Genomic DNA, 16,026 nt, shown 5'->3' with positions numbered 1-16,026 from the left:
CAAGAACAAAAGTCTGTACATGTTTAGCACAGATGCAACTAACCTCTCTTTTTTTCTGAACATTTTCCATCCATAGTTGTTTGAATCCACAGACATGAAACCCAAAGACATGGAGGCCCAACTGTACTCTCCAAGCAATCTACATGTTAAAATGCCTTTGCCAACATAGGTACCAAAAAATGGAATGTCATTTTCTTTCAGAGAGGGAACAAAATAATACTTATTCTTGAAAGCCAGTTACAGAAGTCTCCTTTATAGAAATATTGAAGTCCTACTCATCTTCAAAACGTTTTAGATAATTGAGTGCCTGATACCAATAGCACCAGCAGCTCTCCCTAGAATGGATCAATAGATGGCAGATAGTCAGGACTTTGGAGGACTTAAAAGAAAGAAAACACAATAAGACAAAGCTTACTCAAACAAAAGTTTAGGATTGATATTGATTCGGGGCAGGCAACTATGAGGAAGAATACAGATATGCAAAGACTTCTAAGAATTTCTGCAGAGGATAACTCTGTCTTTAGCCTTCTGATACTCTGATCCCAGCAAAGCATCTCTGTCAGGTGCCTGTAAGTTCTGAGGTTCGGATCTCAAGGTAAATCGTGTTTTCTTTGGGCTTTGCTTTCCTGTAGCAAAGGAAAACCAAAAGAGGAGTTAAAATAAATAAATAAGTAATCAACGTGTTGATGGAAAACTGTTGCAAAGTCATACATAGGAATAAATCTATAAAAAAAAAAAAAAAAGCAAGGATAGCAAGTGACAGGAAGCAAAGGGATTGACAGGCAAGAATGTTTGCAATACAACCACCTGTGTGTCATCATGCCTCCTATTTGCATTAGAAACTTCTGATGTACTTTGAGGATTGGCTGTTATGTTATCTTTGTGGGTTGTCTCACAGGTAAAGAAATTTTAAAATAAAGGTTTTAAACTCAGCTTGTGGGCCAAATCGGGCTTCCAGCCTGTTTGTGTGTGGCCCATGAGTTAAAATTAGTTTTTTTACATGTTTTAATAGTAAAAAAAAAGTCAAAATCAAAATATCTCATGGCACTTAAAAAATTAAATGAAACTCGTGTTTTAACACCCAAAATAAGATTTTAGTGGAACCCAGACATGCATTTCTGTATGCATTGTCTATGGCTGCTTTTCCAAGGTAGGGCAGAGCAGTGACAACAGAGACTATGTGACCCAAAGTCTGAAATATTTACTACTCGGCCCTTGACAAAGAGAGCCTGCCAACACATAGAAGATGGATCATGTTGCTGCCTCGTCAGTCATTTGATAGTAGTCAGCCTTCCATTTTGAGTCTGGTGACTTTGGGGGCACCTGTCATGATTCTCCTCATCTGTGGAATGGGCATAACAACAACAATAACAGTAGCTGCCCCATAATGTTTTAGCTTAAGTGAGGAGCGCATGACGTTTTCAAAGAGACAGACACAGAAACAGTGAGTGCTCCATGAAGCTTGGCTAGAGTTACAATTACTCCCATTCCTGATGTTTTACCCCTGAGAGTAGGGAAGAAGCGATTGTCAGGCTCTCTCTGGCAATGGACTGTGGCTACTACTTATGGAATTGTTATAGTGAAGACAGTCAATGAACTAAGCGATTATTATAGTGTGAAGAATATGGTTGACAACAGCGGATACTCGGGGATGCAGGGCTCAGAAAAGGGATGGTTAGGGCGGTGGAGTGCTTAAGCACCACATCCTAAAATAGATGACCACATGCCTGTTAACAAATATGAGACAACTTTCAGTCAGGTAATACAACATTAGCTCTATATTTCTACCACTTGGGACAAAAAGGGAGGAAATCAGCAACTAGAAAACATCTTTACTGTTAGCATGTCTGACCCCCAGTACCAAGAAATCCAGAATTTCTCCAAGTGAGGTTTACAGAGCACCTGTGTGGGAGTGATTAAAGGTCAAGGATTTCAGCATTTTAGCAAGCTCTCTTTGTGATTCTTCCACATGCTAAGTTTTAAGAATCCTAAGGAAATAACACAATTTATGAGAATAATAAAGAAAATCTGAGATGTATGTGCCAGACAATGGATTAGCCACTGTCACCTCCTTCATTTCATTGAGTTTTCACAGCAAGTCTCTAAAGAAAATATTACTCTGGTCATTTTGCAGGCATGGAAATTAAGGCCCTGTAGGGTTTAATGACAGTCCCAAAACCTCATGGCCACATAAAGTTTTGAACCCAGGTTATTTTGACTCCATAGACTATTCTCTCTCTACTCTACAAGGACACACAGAATCCCATAGAACTGTGCTTGTAGAGGGCCCAAGAGATGGCCTTTTTCATTGCTTTACGAGTAGAATCTGAAATTCCAGCAAAGCACTCCCTGTCACAAGAATTTTGTGAAGAAAGGCGCTAAGAAGCTGGGCACAGTGGCTCATGCCTATAATCCCAGCAGTCTGGGAGACTAAGGCGAGAGAATTGCCTGAGCCCAGGAGTTCAAGACCAGCTTGGCAACATGGCAAGACCTCGTCTCTACAATTTAAAAAAATATGATGAGGTATGGTTGTGTGCACCTGTATTCCCAGCTACTTGGGAGGCTGAGGCAGAGGGATCATCTGAGCCCAGGAGATTGAGACTGCAGTAGCCATGATCATGCCACTGCACTCCAACCTGGGCAACAGAGTGAGCTCTGATTCAAAAAAAAGAAAGTCGCTAAAGATTCTGAACCAACAATTGCTAACAGAACAGAAGATTGAGTTTTAAATGTTCCCATCTCAGAGGTTTTAGCTCTTGGGGTGAGCTAGGCATCTCAGCACCCCTCCTGTCAACATCACACACAGATCATTCTCTGCCTCATGGTTTAGAACAGATCACTGCCAACTAAAAATGCATATGCATGCTCTCTTTTTCCTTACTATGAAGTCAATGGCTATTTTGTTTTGTTTCCTTCATAGCAGTTCTGGGAGAAATAAAAAGCACACAAATATCTATCATGTCCTCCTAAGACTTCAAGACAGAAGAAATAAAGAATGTGGTGTGATACTACAACCCTTTTCAGAGGCATGTCTAACACAGGCCCCGGATTCACGAGCGCTGTGGGCTTCACCTCTGGAGGTTCTCAGCATCCTCAATGGTCTCCGGCAAAGCAACTCCCTTGGTCTCCGGAAGAAGCAGCGTCATTCCCCCGGCAGCCAGGCCCAGCACCCCTTCAGAGGAAACAGATTAAAATGGAGACTTTTGTGCATAGCCAGTACCGTTAACAGAAAGGATCACAGCTAGGCAACGCAGGTGGGAGAGATGCCATTTAAAATGTTAAAAAGCTGCCAGAAATATTTAGAAATGAAAATGAAAACAATAGGGTAACTGGGGAAATGCCAGAGTAAAAGGGAATATTACCTTGATTTTACTTCCATAAAAGTATAAAGTTCCACAATAACTGGGGTTTAAGGACTAGGGGATTTGCTGCTTCAGATAGGTTTATGCATACACACATGTATATACATAAATACACACACACACATCTGATTAGCTTTCACATATGTGTGGGCAGGATGGGTCCCTTGAATTACTCTCTTTTTCCCTCTTTCCCTATTCCTCTCCTTCTGCTTCTCTCTCTCCCTCCTTCGTCCTCTCTCCTGTGCCCACGACCAGCCATTTCTGCCTTCTATCAAGTGGGCAAGCAGGGTCTTGGAGGTCCCCTGGCCCAGGTTTGGGGAGAAAAATAGTTGATACAGAACTTCGATTTCCACTTAACAAGTAGTTAACTGAGTACTCGCACTCAGTTCCACCCGTCACTGAGCCCATGGCCAGGCTGGAATGAAGGAACAATAAATGCTCCACAAAGTCTTACCAAACAAAATGAGGGGCAAGTCTTGCCAGATCTCCATCAGCCTGAAGACCATGAAAGGGGTGATGATCCCACCCACATCACACAGGGAGGAACACACCATCACTCCGAGGTTCCTGATAAAATGCAGAGGACAAAAAAGATGGCATCTCTGTGATTCACTTTTCCAAATGTCAACCTGGTCCTAGAGCAAACACAGTGCCCACAGTTGTGGCTCACTGTGGGTATTCCGTGTTCAGCACCCCTGCCAACTGCAGGGATCAGGAAAATCCATGTGGACCAGCCCAGAGGGTATTGAGAAGAGGTAACAAACTAAAATGAAAGTGGGTATGAGCCGTCAATTGCCCATGCAACAGAAGAAAGCCTGCCTCTTTTTACATATTTGTTTAAATGCCTGAAATTCCAACTTAGAGTTCCTTTCCTGTGGCAGAAAACTTTGGTCTCTGCTAAAATGACATGTTCCGTGGAGAATGAGATTTAAACTGTTACCAGTTGCTTTTCCCACCTGATGAGTTGCTGGCGATGGTCAGAGCAGGTAGGTGTTCTGCTCTGGGAGAGTCTCTACTAGGGGACCCTCTGATACATGGAGAGATAAGGAAGAGTAGACAGAGAGTATTAAGGAATGGGGGACAAAGAAAGTTAGAGAGGAAACATGTAGAGAAACCACCCACTTGAAATGGCCGTCTTCATTCCTGGTGATATTCTTTGCTCCCAAATCTACTCTTTCTTTGGATTTATGTTAGCATATAATATTATTTTCCATCCTTTTACCTTTAAACTATCTCTCCCCTTATATTTAAAGTGAGTTTCTTGTAGACAGCATGTAGTTTTGTCTCATGTTTTTGTCCAATCTGACAATCTCTTCCTTTTAACTAGAGTGTTTAAACTATTTCTATTTCTTGTGATTACTGATATGATTGGATCTAAATCTATTATCTTACCATTTGATTTCTTTTTGTTCCATTTGTTCTTTGTTATTCTTTTAGTCTTTTTCTGCCTACTTATGAATTGAGTATTTTGAATGAATCCACTTTTTGGTGACTTAATACTTATAACTCTTTATTTTTTAATTTTTGCCTTAGGTTTAAAGTATACGTCTTTAATTCATTAGTCTACCTCCAAGTAATATTATAACATTCCTAGATTGTTTATGAATCTTATGAAAGTATATTTGCATTTCTGCCCCCCCAAAATAAAAATTTGCACAAAATATTATTATTTGCCTTGGTTGTTATTTTAACTCTGGTTGGCAAACTACAGCCCACAGGCCAAATACAGCATTTTAATGAACTTAAAGGCATTTTTTAAAAATAATATGCAAAAAAGACCATGTGTGGCCCACAAAATCTAAAGACTTTACTGTCAGGCCCAATAGAGGAAGGTTTGCCAATCCCTGCTTTAAACAGTTAATTGTCTCTTAAAGCAAATAACCAGAAAAAATAAATATTTCTATTTACTCAAGCAGCTAAAATCTTCACTGCTTTTCATTTTTTGTGTACAGATCCAGATTTCCATCTGATATTGTTTTCTTTTTTTTTTAAAGATCTTAGGGACTAATATTTCCTGTAGAGTAAGTCTGTGGGCAATAAGTTATTTCAGATTTTATATGTTAGGAAAAAGTATTTTCCATCCATTTTTTTGAAACATATTTTCGCTAGGTCAAGAATTTTAGGCTGACAGTTTTTTTGTTTTTGTTTTTTTCATTCAGACTTTAAAGACATTGTTCTACCATCTTCTTATTTACATCATTTCCCATGAGAAATTTGCTGTCATTCTTATCTTTGTTCCTTTGTGTTGTCTTTTTTCTCTGATTGCTTTTTAATATTTTTATGATCTTCCTTTCTTGATGATTTTTGTGGTTAAAATTTATTGAGATTCTTAGATCTGTGCATTTTTAGCTTTCATCAAGTTTGAAGAAATTTTAATCATTATTTCTGTCCCCCTATTAATCCCTTCTACTCTCATCTGCAGACTGCGATTGTATGTATTAGAATTATCCCAAGGATCCCTGATTCTCTCTGTATTTCATTTTTAGTAGTTTCTACTGCCGTCTTGAAGTTCACTAATCTTTTCTTCCATAATGTTGAATCTGCTGTTAATTCATGTGGTGTATTTTTCATCTCAGACATAGTATTTTCTTCTCTACATGTTTAAATTAGGATATTAAAAATTATTTTCCATGTCTCTATTTTACATGTTCAATTTTTTCTCTAGGTTCCTGGACATACAGAATACAGGCATAATAATTGTTCTAAAGTCCTTGTTCACTAATTCTATCATTGGTGTCATTTCTGGACCACTTTAAATTGATATATTTTTTCCCTTCAGTATAGTTTCTCATTTCCCACTTCTTTGCCTGGTAATTTCTTATTGAATACCAGAAACTGTAAAATTTACCTTGTTTGGTGCTGGATTTTTTATTCCTATGAATAAACTTTTTTTTAATTTTTATTTTTATTTTAGAGTTGTGGGGTGCATGTGATGATTTTGCTACATAATTAAATTGCATGTAGGTGAGGACTGGGCTTCTAGCAAGTTCTTTCTCCCCCTGGTAGTGGGCATAGTACCCAATGAGTGGTTGTATGCCCCTTATGCCCCCTCCCTTTCTCTACTAGTAGTGCCCATTGTCAGTTGTTCCCACCTTTGTATTTATGTGCCCAATGTTTAGGGCCCACTTATGAGTGAGAACAAGTCTCATTCATATTTTGTTTTTGTGATAGCTCACTTAGACTGATGATCTCCAGCTGTATCTATGTTGCTGCAAAGAACATGATTTTCTTCTTCTTCATGGCTGCATAGTATTCTGTTGTGTGTATGCACCATATTTTCTTTATCCAGTCCACTTTCTATGGGCATCTGGGTTGGTTTTGCTATTGTGAATAGTTCTGCAATAAACATGTGTGCAGGTGTCTTTTTGGTAGAGTGATTAATGTTCCTCTGGGTATATTCTGAGAAATGGGATTTCAGGTTCATATGGTAGCTCAATTTTTAGTTCTTTGAGAAAACACCACACTGATTTCAACAGGGGTTGAACTAGCTTACATACCCACCAACAGTGTAAGTGTTCTCCACAGCCTTGCCAACACCTATTGTTTTTTTGCTTTTAATGACACCCAACCTGACCAGTGTTAGGTGGTATCTCATTGTAGTTTTGATTTGCATTTCTCTGATGATTAATGAAGCTGAACATTTTTTCGTGTTTGTTGATTGCTTGTAGGTCTTCCTTTGAAAAGTGTCTGTTCGTGTCTTTTGCCCACTTTTTTTTTTTTTGAGTTGGAGTCTCACTCTGTTGCCCAGACTGGAGTGCAATGGCCGCTCCTGGCCACTGCAGCCTTGACCCACGGGGCTCTAGCGATCCTTCTGCCTCAGCTTTCCAAATAGCTGGAACTACAGGTGCGCACTACCACACCCAGTTAATTTTTGATTTATTGTAGAGATGAGGTCTCGCCAAGTTGCCCAGGCAGGTCTCAAACCCGTGGGCTCAGGCAATCCACTCACCTCAGCCTCCCAAGCACGGGATTACAGGTTGAGCCACCGAGCCCAGCTTGCCCACTTTTTAACGGGGTTATTTTTTTTTTCCTGTCAATTCATTTGAGTTCCTTATAGATCCTAGATGTTAGGCATTTGTCAGATGCATAGCTTGCATATATTTTTTTCCCCTTTTGTGGGTTGCCTCTTTACTCTCTTGGTGGCTTCTTTTGCTGCACAAAAACTTTTTAACTTGTTAAAGTCTCACCTGTCAATCTTAGCTTTTGCTGCATTTGCTTTTGAGGACTTGGTCATGAATTCATTGCCTACCCTGATACCCAAGAGAGTGTTCCCTAGCTTTTCATTTAAGATTCTTATAGTTTCAGGTTTCACATTTAAGTTCTGGATCCATTTTGAGTTAATTTTTGTATATGGTGATAGGTAGGGGGTCCAGTTTCATTCTTCTCCATGTGGTTAGTCAGTTTTACCAGGACCATTTGCTAAATATGGTATCTTTTCCCATGTTTACTTTTGTTGGCTTTGTTGAAGATGAGTTGGTTGAAGGTCTGTGGTTTTTATTTCAGAATTATCTGTCCTGTTCCATAGGCCTATATGTCTATTTAGGGACCAGTACCATGCTGTCTTGGCTACTGCAACCTTGCAGTAACGTTTGAGGTCTGAAAGTCTAATATGTCCAGCCATGTTCTTTTTGCTGAGGAATGCTTTAGCTATTCAGGCTCTTGTTTGCTTCCATATACATTTCTGTATTGTCTTTTCTAGGTCTGTGAAAAATGATACTGGTAGTTTGATAAGGCTTGCATCGAATCTATAAATTGTCTTGGCTAGGATGGACATCTTGATGATATTGATTTCCCAGTCCATGAGCATAGGGTGTTCTTCCACTTGTTAGTGTTGTCCTGGATTTCTTTGAACAGTGTTTTGTAGTTCTCAACGTAAAGGTCTTTGGTTAGTGGATGCTGAGGGGTGTGTGTGTGTGTGTGTGTGTGTGTGTGTGTGTCTATGTGTGGCTATTGTGAATGAAATTGTGTTTTTTATTTGGTTCTCAGTCCACTTCTTCTTGGTGTAGAGAAATGCAACTGTTTTTTGCATGCTGATTTTGTATCTTGAGAGTTTACCAAAGTTGTTTATTAGTGTGAAGAGGTTTTTGACAGACTATCTAGGATTCCTAGAAGTAATCTTGAGCTTTTCTTTGAAAATATAGTTAAATTAGGAACAACAAATCAGGAGAAGTCCAATACTTTTGCATCTTACTTTTATACTTTTTCTATTGCAATCATTTGCATAATGTCTTATTCCTTACAATAACTAATAATAAAATTAGAACATTTCTATTTCTTTTCCAGTCCCTTCTTCCATGACCTCATCATAACTGGTTATATCATCTCTTAGAAAATTTTAAAACAAAAGTAGAGGTTGCATTTTACTGACTGTCTTTCTGTTACCTATGGAGAATATTTTCCCTTTTGATTTACTAACATAAATTATACTATTAGATTTTCTAATATCAACTCATCTTTGCACTTCTAGAGTATTTCATCTTAGATATGATATATTATTACTATAATGTGCTCCACTTTTTTATAATATATTGTTTAGGATTTTAAAATCAATATTCGTAAATCATATTTGTCGGTGGTTTCCTTTATCTTTGTTGTTTTTTCTAGCAATATTATGCAAACTTTATTTTTTCATTTTGAAAATTTTCTTCTTTTCCTACGCTTTAGAGCAGCTAACATTTACCTTTGGAATCACTGTGAATTCCTTCTTTATTGTTATTTAGGGTCTTTCCTATCTTATTAGGTACACTTTTTCCATAAATTTAACTTTGATAAGCTCATGACTCTTGCTATAATTTTGTTTGTATTTCCCTAGTGTACTTTTATGCCATCTCTTCTTTTTAATCTTTCTGAAGAAATGTGCTTCACATATGCAGTATATTGTTTGATTTTGCTTTGGAATCAAGTTGAGGAGTTGTCTTCTTTTCATTTTTATTTTTCCAATAAAGAAGTTAAGCCTCGTTACATTTACTTAAATGTCAGAAGTGTTTGGTCTTAATTCTATCATTAGCTTTTTGTCATGCTTTTACTGCTTCTGGTGTCTTTCATTTTTCAATATATGTTGGTTATGTGTATTTTTATCTGATAATTTGGAAGGGTTCTACTTTTATTCAAATAATTATCTCTATAACTTGATATCACACAATTAATGCTGTATTCCTTTTGACAGTATTAGTTTCCTTATGAACAATTATAAAATTGGTATATTTCTGCTTCCTCCTCAAACCATTCCTCCACATCCTGATTTTAGTTGAGTAAATCAGTTTTTAGCATTTGCTTTTATATCTTAAAATATACCTATAATATCACTTAACTTATCAGTTTGTAATGGTATACTTTTCCCAAAATACTGTGTTGAAGAAATCAGTGTATTATTCCATCTCAAACGTACCTTCTCCCTTGTCTATTCAGTCTTTGTTAGTTATAACATTTCTTTCTTGTCAGATTCATGACATTTACATTCTGAATTATAGCTAAAACCACACTCATTTAAATCTCAAATTCAATGATCACCATCAATAATTCTGACATGTTAGTACATTCATCACTGTGTTTACTGAATTATTTTATTCTAGCAGCTTTTTTGGGAAAGATTCATAGGAACAATATTTTCAGAAATATTTTCAAATGTTTGGCTATTGTTTTTACAAATGACTTGAAGTTTGGCTGGATAAATTTATTTGGTTATGCTTTATTTTCTTGAGGTCACTGTAGGCATTATTTTACTGCCTTCATTGAATAATACCAATTTGTTCTTGCTATGTAAGTGACTTAAACTTTTGCCAGCAACCTGATGAATCTTGCTTTATCTTCAAATTATAGTAACTCAATGAAAATATGTCTTAATTTTTTTCACTACTTTCTGGTTTCCTTTTCACTGTTTTTCTTCTTACACACGTCCCTTTAATTTATAGGTTCAAGCTTTCTTTTATTTTAAGATGTTTTATTGTAGTTGTTTCATTATTTCAATTATCTTCTTTGGGAGATATGTGTATATATCTCTCTTTTAATAAGTTCTTTGCTTATTTCTATTTTACTTTGCAATCCTTAGTCCTGTCTGTCTTTCCTTCACTATATCTATTTTCCTTTGTACTGCTTTCAAATTAGTTTTTATTTCTCAGATTCAAGAATATCTCAAATTCTTAATTTTTTTCTTTCTTTTTTTTTTTACTATTTTAAGAAAATAAGTATCAAGAAATTTGCAAGCACACAGAAGCTAGAAGACACGGGGAACTGGTGCCTATTTAATTGGAATTAAAGAGAAAATATTCTATATTTAACTCCTATTTTTAAGGTACTTAATTTATTTAGTACAAGTGTGCAGTGGTTGGTTAGTATAGCTACAGAACAGTTTTGTGAAGTACAGAGAAGTATGTTGGGTGGTTCCCATTTTCAAGGAGTTCATAATATGGTAAGGATATAAAAATTGAAGATAATTTTCAAAATGATACAGTGGGTATTCATGCCAAATGAATGTCCTGACAACATTTGCTACACAAAGTTACAAGGAGGAGAGCTATCCAACTCTGAAGCCTTCCAGGAAAGGAAGCAGGGTCAAAAATTATTTTAAATAGTAAGTTGTTTGAACTTGGAGTACTTATAAAGTAACAGAAAGTATTCCTTTTTGCAATTTAGATTTGATTCCATTGATTTAAAATACTGGAACTTGCACAACTGGCTTGCATGTGTGCATGCATGTGTATAAACAAGTTTAGCTGTTTCTGAACATCTAGCTTCTCATGCAGGCTCTCTGCACAGTGGTCAAGGGCTCCTCAGAGATGAGTTACTTTGGCCTTTCTCCAGGGAGAGCCAGGCACTCAGTACCTTCAGCAGTTTTTATTTTGATTCAGTCCCTGGGGTCCGGTGACCATGACAATGGAATTGTTTGGCAAGGTTATTTTTGACTCTGGGCTCAGAATGACCAAATATAGAAGGTTTTCTCTTTAATTTGCCTTCATCTCCTTGTATTCACTCAGTCCAAGCAACTTTTTACAAATGAGAGTCTAAGACGTGGGACTTTTAATAAAGTAAAAGACAGGAAAGAGGAAATCAGGGCCATCCTTAGGGCTCAGAGAGCCGTGGATAAGTAAGATGAGTTGGGGGAACTGGAATATTTCTTAGAAACCATCAATATGATGACAAAGGGAGAAAAAGCAATTTATACAAAGGAAAGAAAGAGTTTAAGGTAATATACAAAATCATAACAAAGGTCAGGTTAAGATAATAGCATTTTTTCAAACTATAAATAAAGTGGCTTCATTTACAATTAAAAACATCTTCATTTAAAACTAAGTCTTCCAAGACAGAGAAAGTAATAAGTGCATGCAGAGACACTCAACATTATTAGCAATTAGGAAAAAATAAAATCAAAATAAAATCACTCCTTCCCAGAAGGACTCTTAAAAAGTTGACAACACCAAACACTGATGAGAGTCTGGGGCAACAGGGTCTCTCACACCCTGCTGGTGGGATTACAGAAGGGTGCAGTCACTTTGGAAAATAGTTTGACAGTTTCTCATAGAGTCAAACACATACTTGCCATAGGACCCAGCAATCCTACGCCTAAGTTTTCACCCAACGGAAATGAAAACACGTGTCCACTCCAAGACCTGTACTGAATGTTTATAGCAGCTGTATCATAATCACTGCAAACCAGAAGCAGTCCAGATGCGCCTCATGTGGTAAATGGATAAACGTGGTATATTCACATGCTGGAATACCACTCAGCCCTAACAAGAAACAAAACATTGAGGCCAGGGGTGATGGCTTATGTCTGTAATCCCAGCACTTTGGGAAGCAGAGGTGAGAGAATTGCCTGAGCCCATGGACCCGAGACCAGTCTGGGCAACATGATGAGATTTTGTCTCTACAATAAATTTTTTTTTTTTAAATTAGCTGAGTGTGGTGGCGCATGCCTATAGTTCCAGCTACTTGGAAGGCTAGGTGGAAGGATAGCCTTAGCCCAGCAGATCGAGGCTGCAGTAGCTGTGAGCAGCATGCCACCGCAACAAAGTGAGACTCCAACTCAAAGAAAAAAAAATTGATGCATGCAACAAAGCAGGTGAAAGAAGCCAAACACAAAAGGCTACATGCTGTATTATTCCATATACACACCAACTCCCTGTCCAGTGCTCTGCTTCTCTCCACCAGCCACCTTTTTTCCTATATTTGCCTTAGATACAGAGTATACCTTAACCCCCCACCCCATGTTGTCTGCTCACAAGATGCCATGTCACATTTTCTATTGTCATCAGGGTAGATCCCCTCCTGTCTGCACAACCCCTTTCCTCTGAACACAAGTTCCTAACAATGCCATTTAGTGTCCAAGCTGATCAACCCTTGAGGGCATCACGGGGAAGGACTTGAAGATGTTGGTCCTACCTGAGCCAGCCATGCCCCCTTCTGTGCACTCACCTAATGAACGTAGGGTACAGCTCAGCATTCACCAGGCACATCATTTGGGCCACGATGGTGACTCCCATTCGGCCAATACATGCTACTACAATATTTAACCAGTGCAGATCTACAAGGAAGCACAGAGGGTGTGGGTGATGGGTAGGGGCTTCATTCACACAGTTATGGTGAGAAGCCATGGGGGGTGGGCGGAAGCTTGTGCTTGGACTTTTAGAGTTTTTTGGGGATAAGTAGCCTGAGTCCCAAGATATTTCGGGACTTGATAATGACACATTCAGGAAGACTCCATTGTGTAGAGGAAAGAATGAGCTTTTTGAATCTCAGCTTGATTTCCTGAGCTATAAAATGAGAATAATTATACCCAGCTTATAGGCTGCTGTGAGACTTAGAGTTGATGTATGTCAAATGTCCACTGTGACCACAGAATTTAAAAGTTAGCTTTTTGTTTATCTGCTGCTGGCACAACACCTAAAACATAGTAGATGCTCAATAAATGTAGTTCCCAAACTAATGTAGCACATTTCTATTCCTCAATCAAATATTAGCTCCAATACATTTTAAGCAAAACACGTTTCGTAATAGCCTCAGAGACCACGAATTTGAGAAGTGAGCCCTTGTTTCACCCTGGTGGGCTGCTATGGGGTTCCTGACTGCTGGAAGGTCCAGGAAGCCCTTTCCCTCTTGGGGGTACTTAAAGAATTGAGCTTCATCAGAAGGAACCTCAGATCCTTAATAATCACTGCCACCTGCTCTACCGGGGTCACCACCCCACTAAAATGCAAGTGACATGCCAGCTCACTAAAAAGTCTCTGGGATCACAGGCATTATGTGTTCTTGACCCTCATCCCCACATAATGGCTATTATGAAGTATTGATTTAATTCACTCAGCTGGCGTAAGGTTGCAAAAGAGAGTGGACCTTGCTCACCCTATGGGTCTCGGATCCCTAAGGCTCTCAGTCCTGATGGAGAACCCTAGCCGAGCCCTCATTCACACCTCCTGTAGCTTCTATAAAGTAAAAGACGAGGAGTTCACTCAGAGGCCCAAGGGAGGGCATGGTCCGAGTTCTCTGAGCTGGCGAGAGCTTCAGTGGAGCTGAACAGCATCACTGGTCTCAGAGAACCAATTGCGTCTCCACTCAGCACCACACGGGCCACTCGTTACAGCAGCCAGTAGGGTCCATCTAAAATAGCTCTGGTTAGGCAGGCTCGTGGCTCAGCCTGTAATCCCGCGCCTTTGGGAGGCTGAGGTGAGTGGATTGCCTGAGCCCGCGGGTTCGAGACCCACTTGGGCAGGTGAGACCTCATCTCTATAATAAATCAAAAAATTAGCCGGGCGTGGTAGCGCGCGCCTGTAATTCCGGCTACTGGGAAGGCTGAGGCGGAAGGATCACCGGAGCCCAGCAGGTCGAGGCTGCGATGGCCGGGAGCAGCCACTGCACTCCAGTGTGGGCGACAGAGTGAGACTCCAACTCAATAAATAAATAAATAAATAAATAAATAAATAAATAAAATAGCTCCAGTTGAGTCCGTCCCCTGCTCGAAGCCATCAATGGCTTCCTCTGGCACTTGGGATAAATTCCAAAGCTGGCTGTCTCCGGGCTACCCCATGCTTCATTCACTAAGACTTCTCCCACTTGCCCACCCAATCCTACTCCTTGGGTCTCAAGAGGTCTCCCCAATGCCACACTCTGCCCACCCCTGCAAGGTCCTCTCACCTGCCTGAAACAGTCTTTCCCCAGATTTTTACATAACTCACTCCCGCTTCATTGAGGTCTCTGAAGGTCTCCTCTGCCTTAAGGAAGTGACTTCCCCCTCACTCTTGATCCTTCTCTCTTTCCCCCTAGAATGTCAGCTCCATGGGGTAGGAGCTTTTACTGCATTGCACTGTTGGGACCCTAGGACATACATACATGCCTGCCGCATCAAAGGTCTGGAGAGAGTTCCTGCAGGAGGAATGAGTGATTATCATACAATGTGAAAAGGACTAAGCTGGGGCACATAGTGAGTGCAGGAGTTGGGGTCTGGGGAGGGGACAATGCCTGAGCTCTGCCCAGGTGAGGATCTAAGGGACTCAACCTTCAGTCATCCTCCTTCCCAGCACTGAATGTTATTGCTGTCTAAAACGCTGCCCATTTGTCACGTCTTATCCAGGTTTCAGAAACAGGGAGACAGGGGAGAAAATGGGGAAAAACCCATTACAAATCCACTCTGTCCCTTTTCCTTTCTTCTCTGTTTTCTCCCCACAAAAGGAGAGAGAAGAAAACTGGGCTTTCTTTTCCCACCCTTTTCTTTCCAGCCTGATCTATACAGCCTGGCTCTTGAGAATACAGATTTCACGGGATGTTCTCCACTACCCCCAGCATGAAAGCTGCCAGAATGACTCACTACACCAACGAGAGCTGAGCACAGCCAACAAAACCCGATAAAATAGCAGCTCTGCCTTTGTGTTTATTTCACGTTCCCAAAAGCAAAAAATGTGAAAAGCAATTTATGATTAAAGCAATTTATGACTAACATTAACCTGCTTTAGGTTTAAATGTAGCTTGGTTTATTTTGGATTGTAAGGACCACAAATGAAAGTACACATCCACCAAAATGGCCACTGTCGAAAAGACTAGCAGGGTCAAGTGTGGGTGAGGATGTGGGATGGTCAGAACTCTCGCAGGGGGAGTGTACAGTGGTCTCATCATGCCGGAAAGCTGTTTGGAAGTGTCTACCATAGCTAAACATATGCCTCTTTCAAACTCAGGAAATATAATCATGGACCTGTACTTAAGGGAAACTGGGGGTGCCCACACATGCAAGAATGTCTTTATTCCCAGTGAGTGGCAAACTCTGGCAACAATACAAGTGACAATTCACAATGAAATGGATAGACAGTGGACATTCATATAAAGGAATGCTACACAATAATTTTTTTTAAAAGTACAAACTAGACCAGGCAGAGTAGCTCATACCTGTAATTCCAGCACTTTAGGAGGCTGAGGCAGGAGGATCACTTGAATCCAGTAATTCAAGACCAACCTGGGCAACATAGCAAGATCTCAACTTTACATAAAAATCAAAAATAAAATTAGCCAGGTAACCCTACAGGGTGGTATGTGCCAGTAGTTCCAGTTATTCAGGAGGCTGAGATGGGAGGATCATTTGAGTCCAGAAGGTCAAGGCTTCAGCGAGCCAGAATCATGCCACTGCACTCCAACTTGGGCAACAGAGTAAGACACTGACTCAAGTTAAAAAATTAAAAAGTAC

General features: G+C 39.6%; 1 protein-coding gene across 2 annotated transcripts in view; it reads right to left on the bottom strand.

Annotated features, from left to right (window-relative positions):
- Positions 1-559: 559 nt before the first annotated feature.
- The window catches only part of SLC22A1 (solute carrier family 22 member 1), a 33,761-nt gene continuing 18,294 nt past the window's right edge, over positions 560-16,026 (bottom strand). The window contains exons 8-11 of one of the 2 annotated variants that reach the window (XM_008067892.1): positions 12,774-12,882; positions 3,817-3,929; positions 3,073-3,172; positions 560-626 (exon numbers count right to left, since the gene is read on the bottom strand). In XM_008067892.1, coding sequence (XP_008066083.1) covers positions 560-626; positions 3,073-3,172; positions 3,817-3,929; positions 12,774-12,882 — 389 coding nt within the window. Of the gene's footprint in view, positions 627-3,072; positions 3,173-3,816; positions 3,930-12,773; positions 12,883-16,026 lie in introns of those variants that run through there. The other variant, XM_008067893.1, reaches the window with a different exon arrangement.

Source organism: Carlito syrichta, unplaced genomic scaffold (genome assembly GCF_000164805.1).
Source record: "Carlito syrichta isolate Samal-C Ts95f unplaced genomic scaffold, Tarsius_syrichta-2.0.1 Scaffold309813, whole genome shotgun sequence".
In the NCBI taxonomy this organism is placed as follows: Eukaryota; Metazoa; Chordata; class Mammalia; order Primates; family Tarsiidae; genus Carlito; species Carlito syrichta.
The sequence above is the reverse complement of the archived record's forward strand: the minus strand, read 5'-3'. Positions and strand labels throughout refer to the sequence as shown.